Consider the following 15,146-nt stretch of genomic DNA (forward strand, 5'->3'; position numbering starts at 1 on the left):
GCTGATGAGGGAGGGGGACTTGATCGGGGGAGGGGGAGGGAAATGGGAGGCGGTGGTGGGGAGGAGGCAGAAATCTTTCATAAATAAATTTAAAAAAAACAAAAATTATTTTACAAATAATTAACATGTCTCAGGATTCTGTCTTAAGATATCTAGAAAAGTCTCCTAGAAAATCATGGATTGCCATCAGGAACTAACTTTTTAATAATCTCTCTGATATCGAAGAGCAAGGAGTCAGCCAGTTTGTTGCATGCTGCTGTCCCCTCTGCTTGTCAGGTACAAGAAGAGCAGGCGAAGCAAAATCTCTGGAATTTCGTCCTGTTTTAATGTTTCAGCGGTTTCCGTTTATAAGGTTCCTACGATCCAGTGACCCCGCCTGTTAAATAAGAATTTCATAGCTTCCTGCCAGGTTTAACTACTTAGCTATAGGTTATTATTCTACGTGAAGTACATTGTCTCCGAGATTAATGACTAAGTAGAAAAGGTTTCATGCCTAAGAAAATACATGCATCGATTGGGCATGAAGGCTTCTAAGTGTTTATTCAACTTAAAAGTTGAAACACAAAGGATCTTATCAAACTTTGAGTTTCTAAAAAAATCATTTTACAAATCTTAACACTAAATAAGTATGTAGCTACCAGATTCAATTTCATAATGAAAATATATTAAGTTTACATATTTATTAATAAATTTCAAATCCTAGCTCCTAAGGTGATTTGGGCCAAATGTTTTCATAGCAATTAAAATATTAGATCTAGTCTATGAAGCGAAGTTTACTATTGAAACGAGGAACAGTAAAAGACCCATTTTAACATAAGGCTCATGACTATAATATGTGCATTATACATGAGTCTTATTTCTTTGAAATCTTAGAGATTTTCCAACCCCTTTAATACCAGATCCAAGAGTTTTCCTTAGTCATGTTTTCAGGATAAGCGAGACAGCCGCCTTCAAAAGCTCCGTTACCGTGTCTTAGCGGATTTTGTATTCTCCAGTGGGCTCCCTGAGAACACAGAAATTCCTTACTTCAGTCTTGTGGTCATGTGACTTTAAAAGTATGGTGACACTCCTGAGCTCTGCCTTGAACAGGCACCTGTCTGCATTTCCCTAGCCAGTCGCGTTCTTCACCAGATCCCTTCTTGTACTTCTCAGCTCACATGTATTATCCACCAGGTATGATCAGTGTTTCATTCCCCTGGAGGGTAGAGGAGGGCAGGCTGTGTAGTCTCCTCTGTCCCCAGAGCCCTGGGATGTTCTGGGGATGGACCTCCCTCCAGAGCAGACTGCTAATCAGCATGGTGGAGTCATTGACTTCTAGATGCCCAGCAATTCTTCAAACTTTCCTCTGCTGTGTTTTGCTTTGTCGTTCTCTTAGCACAGTCACAGAGTCAAATTGTTAGTTGACATTTCGGGGTGCGTGTCCTGGGTCGTTCAAGGGCAGTGTACCTTCCTCCACCAGTGTCTAGCCTCCTGACCCAAACACTGAAGCAGGGTGTGCTCAGGCCGCCCCACTGCTCTGAGTGTGGGGCAGGGTCGACTCATCTTACAAGGAGATGAGTTCAAGTTAGAGAGCAGCTGGAAGCTGTGGTTGTGAGCGCCTGTGCACACCTGTAGCCTCGGCGCTTGGAAGGCTCACGCGAGATGTCGAAGGCCAGACTGGGCAAAGGAGCAAGATCCAGTGTCAATAAAACCAACCAACTGAACAACTGCAAAAAGATGTAACCGGGAAAAGCTGTCCTCCAGTGAGCACTCGCCTCCCAAGAGCCCTAGGATTCGTTGTGAGTGTCTTGGGTGGGAAGTGACCCTTGACCCTGAACGCAGCGACTGAGCCTGCCAGTCCATGGAGGCAGTCATCCACGTTCAGTGGCTGCCCTCTGCGGCCACATAGTTGTCATCCCCACTGCAGACAGGACTTGTTTTTGTCTCTCGCTTGTGTCACACCCCTGGTTTCTATTTTAATATTTAGCAGGTGGGTTCTTTTGATGGACATTTTGTGTAATAAAAAGCTCTTTCAAAGTAGGCGCACACAGACGCACACAGGATAAAACGTGGCACTAGGGTGCCGTGGCTTTCACGGAGTACATTTGTGGAGCCCACAGCTTAGTCCTGGTCATGTTTATAGCACTTTAGCCCTGTTTGTGAGTTTGGAACCCTTCCAGAAAAAGAGGAGAAAGACATATATTATTGTTTATAATCTGCTTTATTCCGCCGAACCTTGACGGAACGGACTGTGGATTGCTGTTTAAATCCCTCGTGCCTTTAACTACTGATTCGGAAAGTGGCTAATGCGCATTCCAGACGAAGCTTGGCATCCACTCCAGGAAATCACTTTAATTGAAGAGCATTAAATGTTAAAATGATTTTTTAAAAAAAGGAAAAAGCCGGCACACATACTGAGTCTAAACGTCCTGACCCACCGGTAATAGGGTTTCTTGGTTGTCACAGCCTCCAGCCTGGGTGGGCTGTAAGCCCTGCAGTGGACAGGTGTCGAAATGTAACCTGAATTCCCTAGGTCGCTGTCTGCAGGCAGCCACCCCTCAGCTGCCTGGTGAGCAACTTCAAGGACTGCACTTCAGAGCGGAGTAGGGAGCTGTCAACTTTATGGATGTTTGTTTTTCTGCAATAATAAACTAGTCCCAGGTGACTAAAATATGAGATTTAACCCCAAAGTCCTTGCCTGGGCTTTCCATTGCTGTGGAAAAGCCATCTGTTAAAACCTATTTACCATTTTAATGGCTTAAAAAAAATAAAAATAAACGTGTATTTCCAACTGGAAGGATATGCCAAGACCACTTTTTTCAGTCTGTATTTTATCTTCTATAAGGCAGTCCTCCCCCTCCCCCGCCTTTCACAGATTCCCAAGCCCCTCCCAATCACCATGTCGCTGAGGATGACTCCGAATTCATGTCTGCACTTCCCAAGTACTAGGATTACAGACGTGTACCAGCACATCTCAAGTGTCAAATCTCAGGAACACACAGTACTGAGGAGCATCGCCCTTTGCCGAACCTCTAGTTCAGCACACACAGCCTGGCCTTGGATCTCTTCAACCTGTTGTAATGTTAGCTCAGGAGAATCACAGACCCAAGAAGAAAGACGACTAACTGGGAAAGCAATGGAACAGTGGTGGCGGAACTTCTGATTGTTCTCCTCAGAGCGCCGTGTGTGTCTTGGCGGCTTTTTGTTTGTTTTGTTGTAAAAGATGTATTGTCCATGTGTAGAGATGTGTACATGAGTGCTGGTACCTACAGAGTTCAGAAGAGGATATGGGAGCCACCCGACATGGGTGCTAGGAACCAAACTCTAAGAGCAGCAAGCACTCTCCATTGTTGGCCCATCGGTCCAGCCCCTTGGTTTGTATTTGTTTGGTTGGTTTTGTTTTTAGTGAGCCAGTCTATTGCTCTCTTCATTCTGAGTAAACGTCACACTAACATGTGCCCTGTCCCACAGCTGCTCAGTCCCAAAGAAACACACAGAGGTCTGCATTAATCATAAACTGGTTGGCCTATTAGCTCAGGCTTCTTATTAACTCACTCTTACATCTTAAATTAGTCCATAATTCTTGTCTTTGTTAGCCAGGTGGCTTAGTACCTTTATCAATGAGGCGTTCTCATCTTGCTTTCTCTATGTCTGGGTGACAACTACAGACTGAGCCTTTCCTCTTCCTAGAATTCGTCTGTTCTTGTCGCCCCCCACCTATACTTCCTGTCTGGCTACTAGCCAATCAGCATTTTATTAAAATACAAGTAACAAATCTTTACAGGGTACCAGACCATTGTCCCACAGCACCCTGCAGAGAAAAAAAAACATGGAAATTTCCCTAGACACCAGTTGTCTAAGAGCCCGGATCACTCTGATGAGGTTTCTGCCCTCCCTCCTGTCTCTTCTCTCACCAAATAAAGACACTGCAGATGCTTCGTACAGGAGACACTGTAAGTGTGAAAACTATAAAAACAGCACAGACAGCCATTACAAATTATGTGGTCAATAGATTTTTTTTACTATTTCCAAAATCAAGGGGCAGAGGACTATGCCCACAGGAAATTGGTATTTGAAGAACCAAGGGGAGTTGGGGTGATGGCTTCATTAAGGGCCTGCTGTACAAACATGAGGACCTGGATTTGTATCCATTGTGAAGTTTAGCTGGTCTCAGGCTGGGGTGAGCACGGAGACTGGGGGATCACTGGGGCTTGGTGGGAGCCAGCCTGGCACTTCATGCCATTTCACGGCTGTGAGTGATTTTTGAATTCAGAGTTGTGTTTTTGGTTTCCCTGTGGTGATGACAGGCTGCTGCATCAGCTCGGCTTTTTATACTCTCCAGAGGACCAAGTAAAAAGCAAGGCACGTCAGGTTCTAAAGGATCTCCATCTTTATTTTACAGTTGTACCGTACACATCTCATGCCAGCACACAGGAGGCACATACAAACAAACGCACCGTCTCTGCACTCCAGCGTCCCGTGGCAATAAATAAGGAGGGGCGGGTGCTTTTTTTTTTCTCTTTTTTTTTCCAGGAAAATGCAACTTTATTTCTTTTTAACTGTACAAAATTTACACCGTGGAAGGTTGGGGGCAAGACTCCAAAGCCTAGGAGATCTGGGGCTTTGAGGTCTGAGTATGACCTCAAAGTGGCATCTGGAGTCCCAGGGCCCAAAACCTGCTCCTTAGGCCTAATTCGGTCCTCACACAGGAAGATCCAGTGTGATCCCTGCTGTAGGCCGCCACAGGTGGGAGAGGTGGCCTTGCTCAGTCCACCTGTGCTCTGCCTCACTAAGCAAAGGAACGCTTGGCACCCCTCCCACACCTGCAGCTATCTCTCCACCAGAGCTAGCAGCGGGCATCTGTGCTTTTAGTGTGGTCCTACCAAGCAGAGTGGGGATGGGGTGGCTTTGCTGAGCTCTCTCTTTTTGGCTCCAGTCACTGTTAGAGCAGTTGGAGCAAATACTGCAGGAAAAAAAAGGGGGGTGATGGGCACTTGACCAATCCAAGAAAGAGAGAGCCAGTGATGTGCTTTTATTTAGCTTCAGCATGCCCAGAGCCCTTCAGCAGCAGGCAATAAAACAAAACTCATTTCCGCTTAATTGAATTTTTCTTCGTCTCACTGTTTCCAGTTTTTAAAGTGCACCGCTTAAAACTGAATCTCCAGACCCTGCTGACTGAGGAGGCGTGGTCCTCGTTCCTGCAGTGAGAGCTAAGGTGTCAGTAGTAGGGAGTGGGAAGGGCTCTGAGGATGCAGGATGGTGGGCGGCCACACAACACAGTTCAGAAGCCTGAACCTCCCTGGCAAGAGGCCCATTGGTCACCAGCTCACCAGCTGGGAGCTTCAGACGTGGGATTGGCTTTTGGTCTACAGATTTTTTTTTATATGTCCTTAATGAAGAAGCATAAACAGTCCTCAGTTACTTTAGTAGATTTTATGTTTATGACGGCACAGGATCCCTTTCAGACCACTGCCCAGTGCTTTGTCCGGGTCTTAATTTTGTTCTTTCCATGGTTTTATTGTGTTAATTTGTGGGAACAATTTTCTCAATATGATCTAGGAGGCAAGGCCTGAGAGAAATGTGCCTGCTCCCCGATAGCCCTTCAGCGAGAGGTTCTGCCCCGCTGGCCAGCAGGCCTCGGGTTGATGTTTCCTCCATGGCTTTATCACTCTGTTCCCATCCTTGCTTATGCCACTTGCCACTGGAAACAGGGTTGTTTGTTTTTACTTAATTTTTAAATTTGCTCTAGGATTCAGAAGTCTGCTGGACACATTCTAACGTAGGTGTCAATCAAATGTTCACTTAGAGGCAAAGCCGGGCCCAGATACTGTACATGCCTCTAGAAGTTTACACTTCATGTTTTCAAATCCTCTTTGCCCTGGACGAGGAGGGAAGGAGCCAGCAGAGGGTACTGGTACCCTAGTGCGGACATCTCATAAGGAAGCATCCTGTTCTCCATCTTGAACCACAGGCAAGTCAAAGAACAGTCTTAGTGTGAAGTGCCCATTGGGACACCAGCACAGCTGTAATTTGAACAGAATTTCAAATCTGAGGCCCGTTGTGGCTGTGCTTCTAAATGGGCTCTTAGAGTGTGCTGCCCTCTAGGGAGCCAGCTCTGAACAGGACTCTGAGCCTTCCTAGCCAGTGCTCTCCTAAGAGCCCTTCCAACTCAATGCTCCCTCAAAAAAAACCACCCAAGAAGCTTCTACCAACATCACTATGTTAGTATGGGTGATAACAGCTTCCTGCTCTCTTATTACTGAGTTGAGAGTATTATTAACTCACTTTCAAAACCAAAAACCAATTAACTTCAGTCTTCAACAGTGCTCTATAGAATGTTCAAAACCACAAACCATGAGATACTAACCAACAGTCAAGCTGAGGCTGTGGCCTAGCTAGGGCAGCATTTCAGCTAGATTGCCCAGCCTGGCTTTGTTTGTACGTTATGGGCAGCCTGCTGAGGATGAGGTATTTAAGAAAGGGCTCTTCACACCGATGTCTGCCGTTTCTTTCACATGGCATATTGTCTTGCATCTGTGTCTCTATCATTACCCCATCATCCACATTGTCGGGAATTCCAGTAGCACCAAGGAGCATCATCACCGGTAGAGAGCTCAAGGAAGCGAAAGCTACTATGTTTGCACTCTCCAGAGCCAAGCCAGCCAGCTACAGCTGGCCCACCAAAACGCCACTACAGAACTCACCAGAGAACTGTTTCTTTAAGGAAGCTTAACTGAACTCAGCTTTGAAAGAGGCTTGCAGGAAGGCCAGCAGCCAAAGAGGAGATGTGTTCCTCCCTTTCATCTCCTTAGCCACATACCTGAATCCTCAAATATGACTGACAGAAAGAGGGGCCCTGGGCCTCTGGTCTCAACACTTCATGTAACAGAAAGGCCTTGCTGTGAAGCCAGAAGAAATAAATCAGCTTCCTGAGGGGGTAGGGATGGGGGATTCCAGCTGGCTAACTTCCCAGGAACTTTGAACATGGAGCACTTCCTTGATGGCCAGAAATGGGTCACACCAGTGGTAGTTGCCACCAGTCATGGCTGTGTCTACCACAGAGGAACAGCCTCTCTCAGATGACAGATTGAGAGCCAGGTTGGCCTCGCCCATATTGCAGGCTTCGTAAAATACTACTGCAAACCTTGCAGGCAGAGAATCCCTCCACTGTGGCTGGCCAGAGAGCTGGGGCTTTCTGGGTGTGGAACTGAAGCCTGCAGCGTGGCGCAAGTCCAGCCAGCAACCCAGAGAGCCCAGCTGGTCTTCCAAACCGAACCAAGGTGAGCCCTCCCCACCCCCACAAAAGAAAAGAGGAGTTGGTTCCTATCTTCCGACTGAATCAGCCTGGATGTTTTAAGAGAGGAAAAGAGCCTTGCAAACTCCTCAGAACCAACTCTCTGAGTACAGTGGATGCTCCGGATTTTATTCCCGCCTCGTCACAAAGCCAGGGAAGTCAGGGAGCCTCGCATCCACCAGTGTGTCTAAACAGACTGCATGTTTGGAATCCGAGTGTGTGTACAAATGTTTCCACTGATTGTCATTCTGGTCTCTGCATGGTTTAGCTTTGATCATTGTGTAGCCCTCAGCCTGTCTTGAGGAGGAAACAATATAAGCAGATGAAAAGGCACTCTGCACCAAGAGCTCATGGGACTGCCTGTGAAGGTCCAGAGTCACGCGGAGTGGAAGCCACCTCTTGCCATCAGGGGTTCAACAATACAGATGGGGTTTTTAAAACCCGGGCTCACCCTGGGTCACCCTTGCAGGTAGGAAAAGAAGTCATTTTCACAGCAGCAAACAGAATGGGACAGGGCCATTTTTTTATATCAAACTGTGGCCATCAGTGTTTTTAACTAACCTTTAATAACTGACTTTATTTTGAAAATGACGGTGTAGTCAAGGTGGTCCAGAAACCATTTTATTATTCTCAAGGGCAATGGTACCTCTCCCTCAGGAATGCTGGTTCTGGTGAAAGCGGTGATTTAGGAGGCAAAGCAGAGTTTCCCAAAGGCCAAGGTGGCCTGTCACAGTTACCTTGTGCTGTCAAAGCACTGAGCAGCCAAAGCCTCAAAGCAAGGTGAGAGGGGAGGGAGCCAACAAGCCAGTGACCTAGCGCTCTAGGCTGTCCAGCCCTGTGCTGTGGTTGAGATGAGGTCGCTCTCCTGTCACCTCCCAAGAAAGCCGAGTCCTAGTGTGGTCTCAGCCTTCTAGGAACAGCGGAGGACTTCCATTGAAAATAATGGAAACTCACGTTGGCGTACTTTTGATCCTTAAGAGGCAAGTCTCTTTTGATCCTTGAAGATATTCTCTTAAGCCGGGAGGACAGGTAAAAGGTGGGGAGGAAGGTCTAAAAAGGAGGATGGTCCATTTCATCAAGCCAAGAGGCTGGGCTAGTTGGAAAATCAGGGTAGCCTACACTGCTTCCTGTGGAGAGGTCAGAGGTGGGTCCCCCAGCCATGGCTCTCAGTGTCTGGCTTACTCCCTGCCCTGCGTGCGCAATGATGCCCAGATTACTGTCCACTGTGTAATCCAGCCCATTGAGCAAAGGAGCATGGGATGGCAGGGACGATATGGAGGATGGAGACTGGGGGATTCCGTAGGGGCTCCCATCCCTCAGGTCCTGATAGGATTGTCCTGAACCATCCATGGAGAAGCTCCCATTCATTAACTGTCCGCCTGTAACGTCCCCCACGTTGCCATAAATCCTATTGGTGTGGCCAAGCTCTGAGAGAATTTGATCCTCTGTGGACAAAAGAACGGAGATACATTGTCAGCTGCCAGGACTCTGGTGGTCCCTGCTCTTCACAACCAGCAACACAATGACCAGGAGGGATTGATGCCCACGGGCAGCAGCTGCGCCCCCTGCCAAGCCAGGTCAGACACTATGTCAGCCTACCATCCAGAGACCAACCCAGACCAAAGGGAAGACAAGGATCGCCTGCACCGAAATCCGCAGGCCCCACGGGCTGGGAAGTGTCTGGTGAACCCGTCGGTCTTAGAGTGGCTCTGAGATAGCCTGGTGACACTGAGCCGTGTGAGGGCCTGGGTTTGGTGGGCCACATTGTCTGTCACAATGGAAACTACTGAGAGGGTTTACTCTGAAGGCTTTCAGAGCAAGAAAAGTCCTTGGTCAGGCTGCTTGGGAAACAAGTCTGTGATAAAGGTGCTGGCCACGGCTCTTAGACCTCTATATAAAATCCCCATCCACCCCAAAATGGAGCTCAGTATCCAAGAACTCAGTTTCTTTGTATATCAAATAACCTACTTACTGAGGATAAAGAATGACTTGATTAAGGCAAATGGACCTTCTGGTTTCTTGAAGAATTTCATTAAGGGGGATCTAATGAAATTTGCCGAAGGAATTTCTCTCTTCCATAGGAGGAAGCAGGGTTAGTCTTAAGAATTACAGGATCATCATTACCCAGACAGAACATGTTATACCCAGAGACCCACCGCACCCAAGAGAAAAGAGCCACAAAACTAGGTGTGGTGCTCCTGTGTCTTCCAGGTAGGGACTTGAGAAGCTTGCATGAGATAAACTGGTTTCCTCGACCCTGCCAAGATGCCTGGGGAGTGGGCGTACATCTCCTTGGCCCTCCTTGGGTCCTAAGCACTGTGGACTAAGAAGGCTGAGTTTGGGCTCGGCAGACCACTGGGCTGAGGTCAGAGATTTCCTAGCTTTGTGCCCGTGGTAAGTAACTTGTTCCAGAGGCTTCTTTCCCCTTTCTCCCTGGGCCAACACACTGATTCCTCCAAAGGCCACTTGTGACTAGACCTGTCTGATCCCACATTCCACTGAGGAATATAAAAGGGAGCATGTGTCATTCAAAGGGAGCAGGAAGAAGACTAGGCTCGCCTCTGCCGTCACCTCCACTGGGCCTTCAGCTGGTACCTGCTGTCCATGATGGTCTCCTATGGGACGACCATGCCCCCCAGTTGTCCTTGGTACACAGGCCTGTTTAGCTTTCCCCAAGCTCATCCACAGTTGGTTGTGGTCACTGACACCCGTGATAGCTCTGTGAGGTGGCTAAGGATGTGGCGGTCCCCGTGTATAGACTGGGGCTCTGACTTTGACAAAGCTACACTAGAAATCAGGTTTCCGATCCTCAGTTCAGGGCCCTTCCCTCTCTCACCCACATAAAAAAGACCTCCTGTATGTGAGGGCTCGGCGACCAAGGACAGTCACGGTTATTTGCAAACAACCTGAGGATCCACTCATGCGGTAATTTGCAGTTTTGCTGATGATGCACAGGTCTGAACAGAGCGCATGCTGCAAAGCTTGTGTGCAGAGGACAGGGTGGAGTGAGTGGCGGGGGAGGGGTTCTGGAACCGCAGCCAGTTCCCCGTCATGCACTCACATTATTGCTTTCCCAGGAAAAGGCCTGTTGAGCATGTCCTCCTGCCACCAGGATTGGAGGAGCGGCTTACTCTAGGGGGCCGTGGGAGGAGCTCAGTGTCCCTGCAAAGGGGAGAAGTGCAGGAGGGCTGGGGCGAAGACTGGGCTGGTGAGAGTGCCTCTGGGCAAGGACGGGGCTAGGCTGCATCCTGGGGACCCCAGCCCCGGTATCTCAGCAACAGCGTTCTCTTGCTCTCCTCACCCTTTCTGGGAGGGCCACTAACACCCTTCCCACCCTTGACTGAAAGTCTACAAAAACCCTGTGCCCAGGAGGGTGTCATCAGAAAAATCCCATCTGCTGGCAAGGATTGCTGTCCCCCAGGGCCTCACCTAGGGCCTCAGGCTCGCCCCTCCAGCCCTGCTCACCTTGGAAGCTCAGCTCACTGTCACTAACCCCACAGTCCTCTGCAGAGCTCTCCTTCCCCTGCTTGCTGCCTCCCCGGCTTCTCTTGACGCTCTTGTAGAACTGCCCCCAGCGATGTCGCCCCGCGTCCTTCTTCAGCCGCTTCTCCTTGGCCCTTCTGTTCTGAAACCAAACCTGCCACAAACCACAGGGAACACATTCAGGGGTCACCTCAAGACCCCAGTGCCCCCCCCCAAGCACTCAGGAGGTACCTAAAGCTCTGGACCCTCAAGACAAGTGGTTGGAAGTGGATCAAGCACATTGGTAGTATGTCAGAACAAAATGTGGGGTGCCTATTGTCTCCTCAGCCTGAGCCTCATGCCCCAGGGCACTGGTCCTGAACTCTGCTTGCTGTGGACTCGGTGCCACCCACTCCCGGATGATGTCACTCAAGTCCCCAAGCTTTCCTTAGGTGGAGGGCACGGACCTGCCCCAGGCCTGGATCACTCACCTGTACCACCCTCATGTCCAGGCCTGTCTCAGAGGACAGCTGCTCCCTCACGTGCCGCGCTGGCTTGGGCGAGTTCTTGTAGGCATTCTTTAGTGTCTCCAGCTGCTTTGCTGTGATTGTAGTCCGAGGTCGCTTAGCCCCGGCCTCCGAGTCATCTGCAGCAAAGACACCTTGATGGAATTAGTGAAGCTGAAGCACCTGGACCTCCTCACCTCCTGCCCCTCTCGCCCTTCCCCAGAGACAACCTGGGGGAGGAAGAGGCAGTGTTGGGAGGAAGTTATCCCCACCCAGGGATGCTGACACTGGCCAGCAGCCTTTCATAAGCCCCACCTTCCCATCTCCCCTCAGCTCTGTCTTCTCCCTCCCTGGTGAGTTTAGCCACACAGAGGCCTGTCACAAACAGAAAATAATTCCCCTCATTTCCCTGTGATGGCAAATACTCTGCTTACTCAAGAGTTGCATCCCGAGTCCTCAAAGGAAGGAGTCAAAAGATAGTCTGTCCAGAACGGCCTCAGGCAACCTGCCCCCTCACCTCTCCTGCGCCTCCAGTTCCACTGACCCACCCTGGGCCTTATTGCCTCTGCCAACCTACCAGGCCTCACAACTGAGGGGGAGCCCACACTTCATTAGACACCCATATGTTTATAAACTGGTGCAAAGCCACCCACCCCCACCCCTCCCATCAAGAAGTCAAAACTCATAGGACAAGTAGAATAAAATATGTATTGTTCTGTGAAGTTTGTTTTGCTTTCCCGGACACACACTTGGTTGAAAGGTAAAATGAGTTTCACACTGTGGGTCGCAGTCAGATTTTCTGAAAAGCACCAATCAGGGCAAACTGCGGTCTGCAAATGTCTTCAGTGGGTTTTGAGTGGTCAGCCTCAAGGCCTTGTTAAAGCTGGTTGTTACGTTTCAGCCGAGTGACATCCTGTGAGGGGAAACAGTTTGTCCCCCAGCTCTTAGACTCGGCTCTGATCAGCGGAAGCCAAGAATAAAGTTGGCAAGAAATAACATGGCCCCCAACTTCTCTGGGCCTTCACATGTGTTTTTGCCTTCCTCCCTACCTTTTCTCCCTTTCTATTGAAAAAAAAAAACTCATTTAGGATCAACAATACTGCCCACTGTTTATTAAGTACCTACTGTGTACAGATTTGCTAGAAGCCTTACATGCATTCAGTCCCTGGTTCTAGGAGATACTAGGAGTCAGCACACCAAGTTGGGCCTTCCTGGTGAGTGACTCTGGTGAGCAGGGTCTAAAGCTGGGGAGTAATGTGGCCTCCGCATGTGGGGTTCCATGCTCTGGGAATTCAGCACATGCCCACAGGGAAGGGTGAAGGCCTCAGAGAGTCGCTGAGAGGGAACGACAAGGGGCAGGGTCCAGAGTCCCCAGGCAGATCACCACCGGGGAAAGCCCCGACATGCCTCACTTTGAATATTGTAGTGAGGGTTGTGCCCAGGTGTACAGACCTCACAACACAGCACTATTTGACACAATCTAAACTACACAGGCACAAAATGGTGTGCTTTCGAAATATGCAGATGGCCCTTATGTACAAACTCCCAGCTAATGAAACTTGGAGAGGAGGCTGAGCAGGAGATCACCTGAGCCCAAGAGTTTGAGGCCAGCCTGGACAACACAAGGAGAATCTCCCACTCAAAAGAAACAAAGTGTGTACAGCAAGGTGTGTGTGTGGCAGGTGAGAGTCCCTAATTTCAGAGCACGTTGGCCACGTGAGTCAGAAGTCATTCTTCACGGCCATGTCGGAGCTCTGTCACGGCGGTGGGTGGCTGCTCGGTACAGCACCACCGCGCTGCCTGCACAATCTCTCTTCACATGATTATGGGAACTCTCCAGCTGTTATTTTAACATTCGCTGTTATTATAATTTAAAATCTTTTTTATGTCCTATAACAATGTCATCCAAATGTTCATTAAGTAGTGGTGGCAGGGCTCGTGCTGAGAAATGTCCCCAAAATCAATAACTTTGGTGCGGAAGTTGAGTGTGATAAAAACACTACGAGGAAGGCCAAGCAGGACCATGACACCCCGGACTGTTAATTTAGGAGAGAGCATTCAGCGAGGTGCAGGAGATAATGCTGAGAAAATAAAAAAAGTAACATTAAGGTGAAACACACTTTGATTATGGATTGGCATGCCTGCAGAATACACCCCACAACACACACTTATAATATTAATTCCCGTGGAAAATTGGCCTTAACATATGTTCATTTTGAGATACGCAGTGTCTCCTAAAACTTGTCCTGGCATAAAATGCAGCATCGCTATATTGAAAATGGAAATATCTAAGGAGGGGAGATGAACAGACAGAGTAAGTCCCACCAAGGGGCAAATGGCCGATATTAGACCCTTTGTTTAGCTCAAGGGAGGGAATTATGAGCTTGGAAGAAGGCTTAGAGAGGCAAGAAGGGATGGAAACTTAAAACAGCCAAACATACTACAGCAGACAAATGTCCCCAACCATGTCAAGGGTCCCTGGGATTGCACAGAAGGGAAAGGACACCTAGGGGACAAGCACAGAAGCCTTCAGCTGCTTTAGCCCACCTTACCTCCTGTCTGCATCTCTCTCCACTAGCACTTGCTCTTGTTTAGTGTCCCCTTTCATGGGCATCATCCTAGTCAGCCTCCAGAAACAGCAGTGTGGCAAGGCTTCCTCAGCTTGCCAGAGAAGCTCCTGATCTGTAAGCCATGCACCCAGCCTTGGGTGCCAAGACCAGGGCTTTCCGTTGTCCTACAAGAGGCTGCGGTAGGACAAACTTCCCCCATGAGATGACAAGCCCTGCAACGTCATTTTTGCCTCCCCCGTGACTACTACCAGTCGTCCTCGTCTCTGGAATTATCCACAGCCCCAGGAGATTCTGGGCTGTGCACACACAAGATCAGCATGACGTCTTTGACAGTAAGAGTCAGCACAGGCCCGGGAGAGGCACGGCTTTGGCGAAGGTCTGGTAAGGTTCAGTTCTAAATTGTCTTGGTATCACTAAGTCCACCTGTGCTGACGCGCTCCTGTGACGCCCTGATGGATTCCAAAGCAACAGGACTAGAGCAATGGTTCTCAACATGTGTGGGTCACCTCAGACCATTAGAAAACACAAATACTTACATTATGATTCGTAACAGTAGCAAAATTATAGTTATAAAGTAGCAGTGAAAATAATGTCATGGTTGGGGGTCACCCCAGTGTGAGAGATTGTATTAAAAGGATGCAACATTAGGAAGGCTGAGAACCCCTAAAGCTGAGTGAATGAGCTCACCAAGGCAGAGGTTTGGACAGCATCTACAGAGGTCTCTGGTCCTTGGAGGAAGAAGGTCAACATCCTTGGTTCACTATAAAGATCAGAGCTAGGAGTCCCCAAGAGAGATGAGGCCCTTGTCCCATCATGCCACAGGCCAAAGCCAAGGTTAGTCCAGCTAATTCACCACAGGGCCCTGAAGACAGTGGTGGAGGCACACACCTTTAATCCGAGCACTCCGGAGGCAGAGGCAGGTGGATCTCTGTGAGTTTCAGGGCAGGCTGGTCTACAAGAACTAGTTCCAGGATAGGCTCCAAAGCTACAGAGAAATCTTGTCTCGAAAAAAAATCTTTTTCCATATATTAATCAGATCCAGATAGGATGGGTAAGTGAACTAGAAAGAAATACATAAAGTTGTTTGTCTGTGTGTTTGCTTCCATCAAATCCAGATCCATCAACGGAGTTGCCTGGCGCCCAGACGTGTGGACAACCGAATCCACTGAAAGCCTGAGAAAGCTTGGGAAAGAGTAAAGCATGTTTTCTTGGTAGCAGCAATTTCTCGGTTCTGTTCTGCTTGCTAGAGGCAAGCAAGCGCTTTCATCTAAGAGAGGCTTCCTGACTCAGCTTTAGCTGCAAAACCCTGCAGCTCATTAAGAAGAGGTCCTGCCA

General features: G+C 48.8%; 1 protein-coding gene across 1 annotated transcript in view; it reads right to left on the reverse strand.

The window, feature by feature from the left end:
- Nucleotides 1–8,323: 8,323 nt before the first annotated feature.
- The window catches only part of Lhx4 (LIM homeobox 4), a 42,641-nt gene continuing 35,818 nt past the window's right edge, over nucleotides 8,324–15,146 (reverse strand). Inside the window, exons 4-6 of the mRNA XM_005363893.2 lie at nucleotides 11,227–11,381; nucleotides 10,739–10,910; nucleotides 8,324–8,718 (exon numbers count right to left, since the gene is read on the reverse strand). Of these exons, the coding sequence (XP_005363950.1) occupies nucleotides 8,324–8,718; nucleotides 10,739–10,910; nucleotides 11,227–11,381 (722 nt within the window). The remainder of the gene's footprint in view (nucleotides 8,719–10,738; nucleotides 10,911–11,226; nucleotides 11,382–15,146) is intronic.

Source organism: Microtus ochrogaster (assembly GCF_000317375.1).
Source record: "Microtus ochrogaster isolate Prairie Vole_2 chromosome 6 unlocalized genomic scaffold, MicOch1.0 chr6_random_2, whole genome shotgun sequence".
In the NCBI taxonomy this organism is placed as follows: domain Eukaryota; kingdom Metazoa; phylum Chordata; class Mammalia; order Rodentia; family Cricetidae; genus Microtus; species Microtus ochrogaster.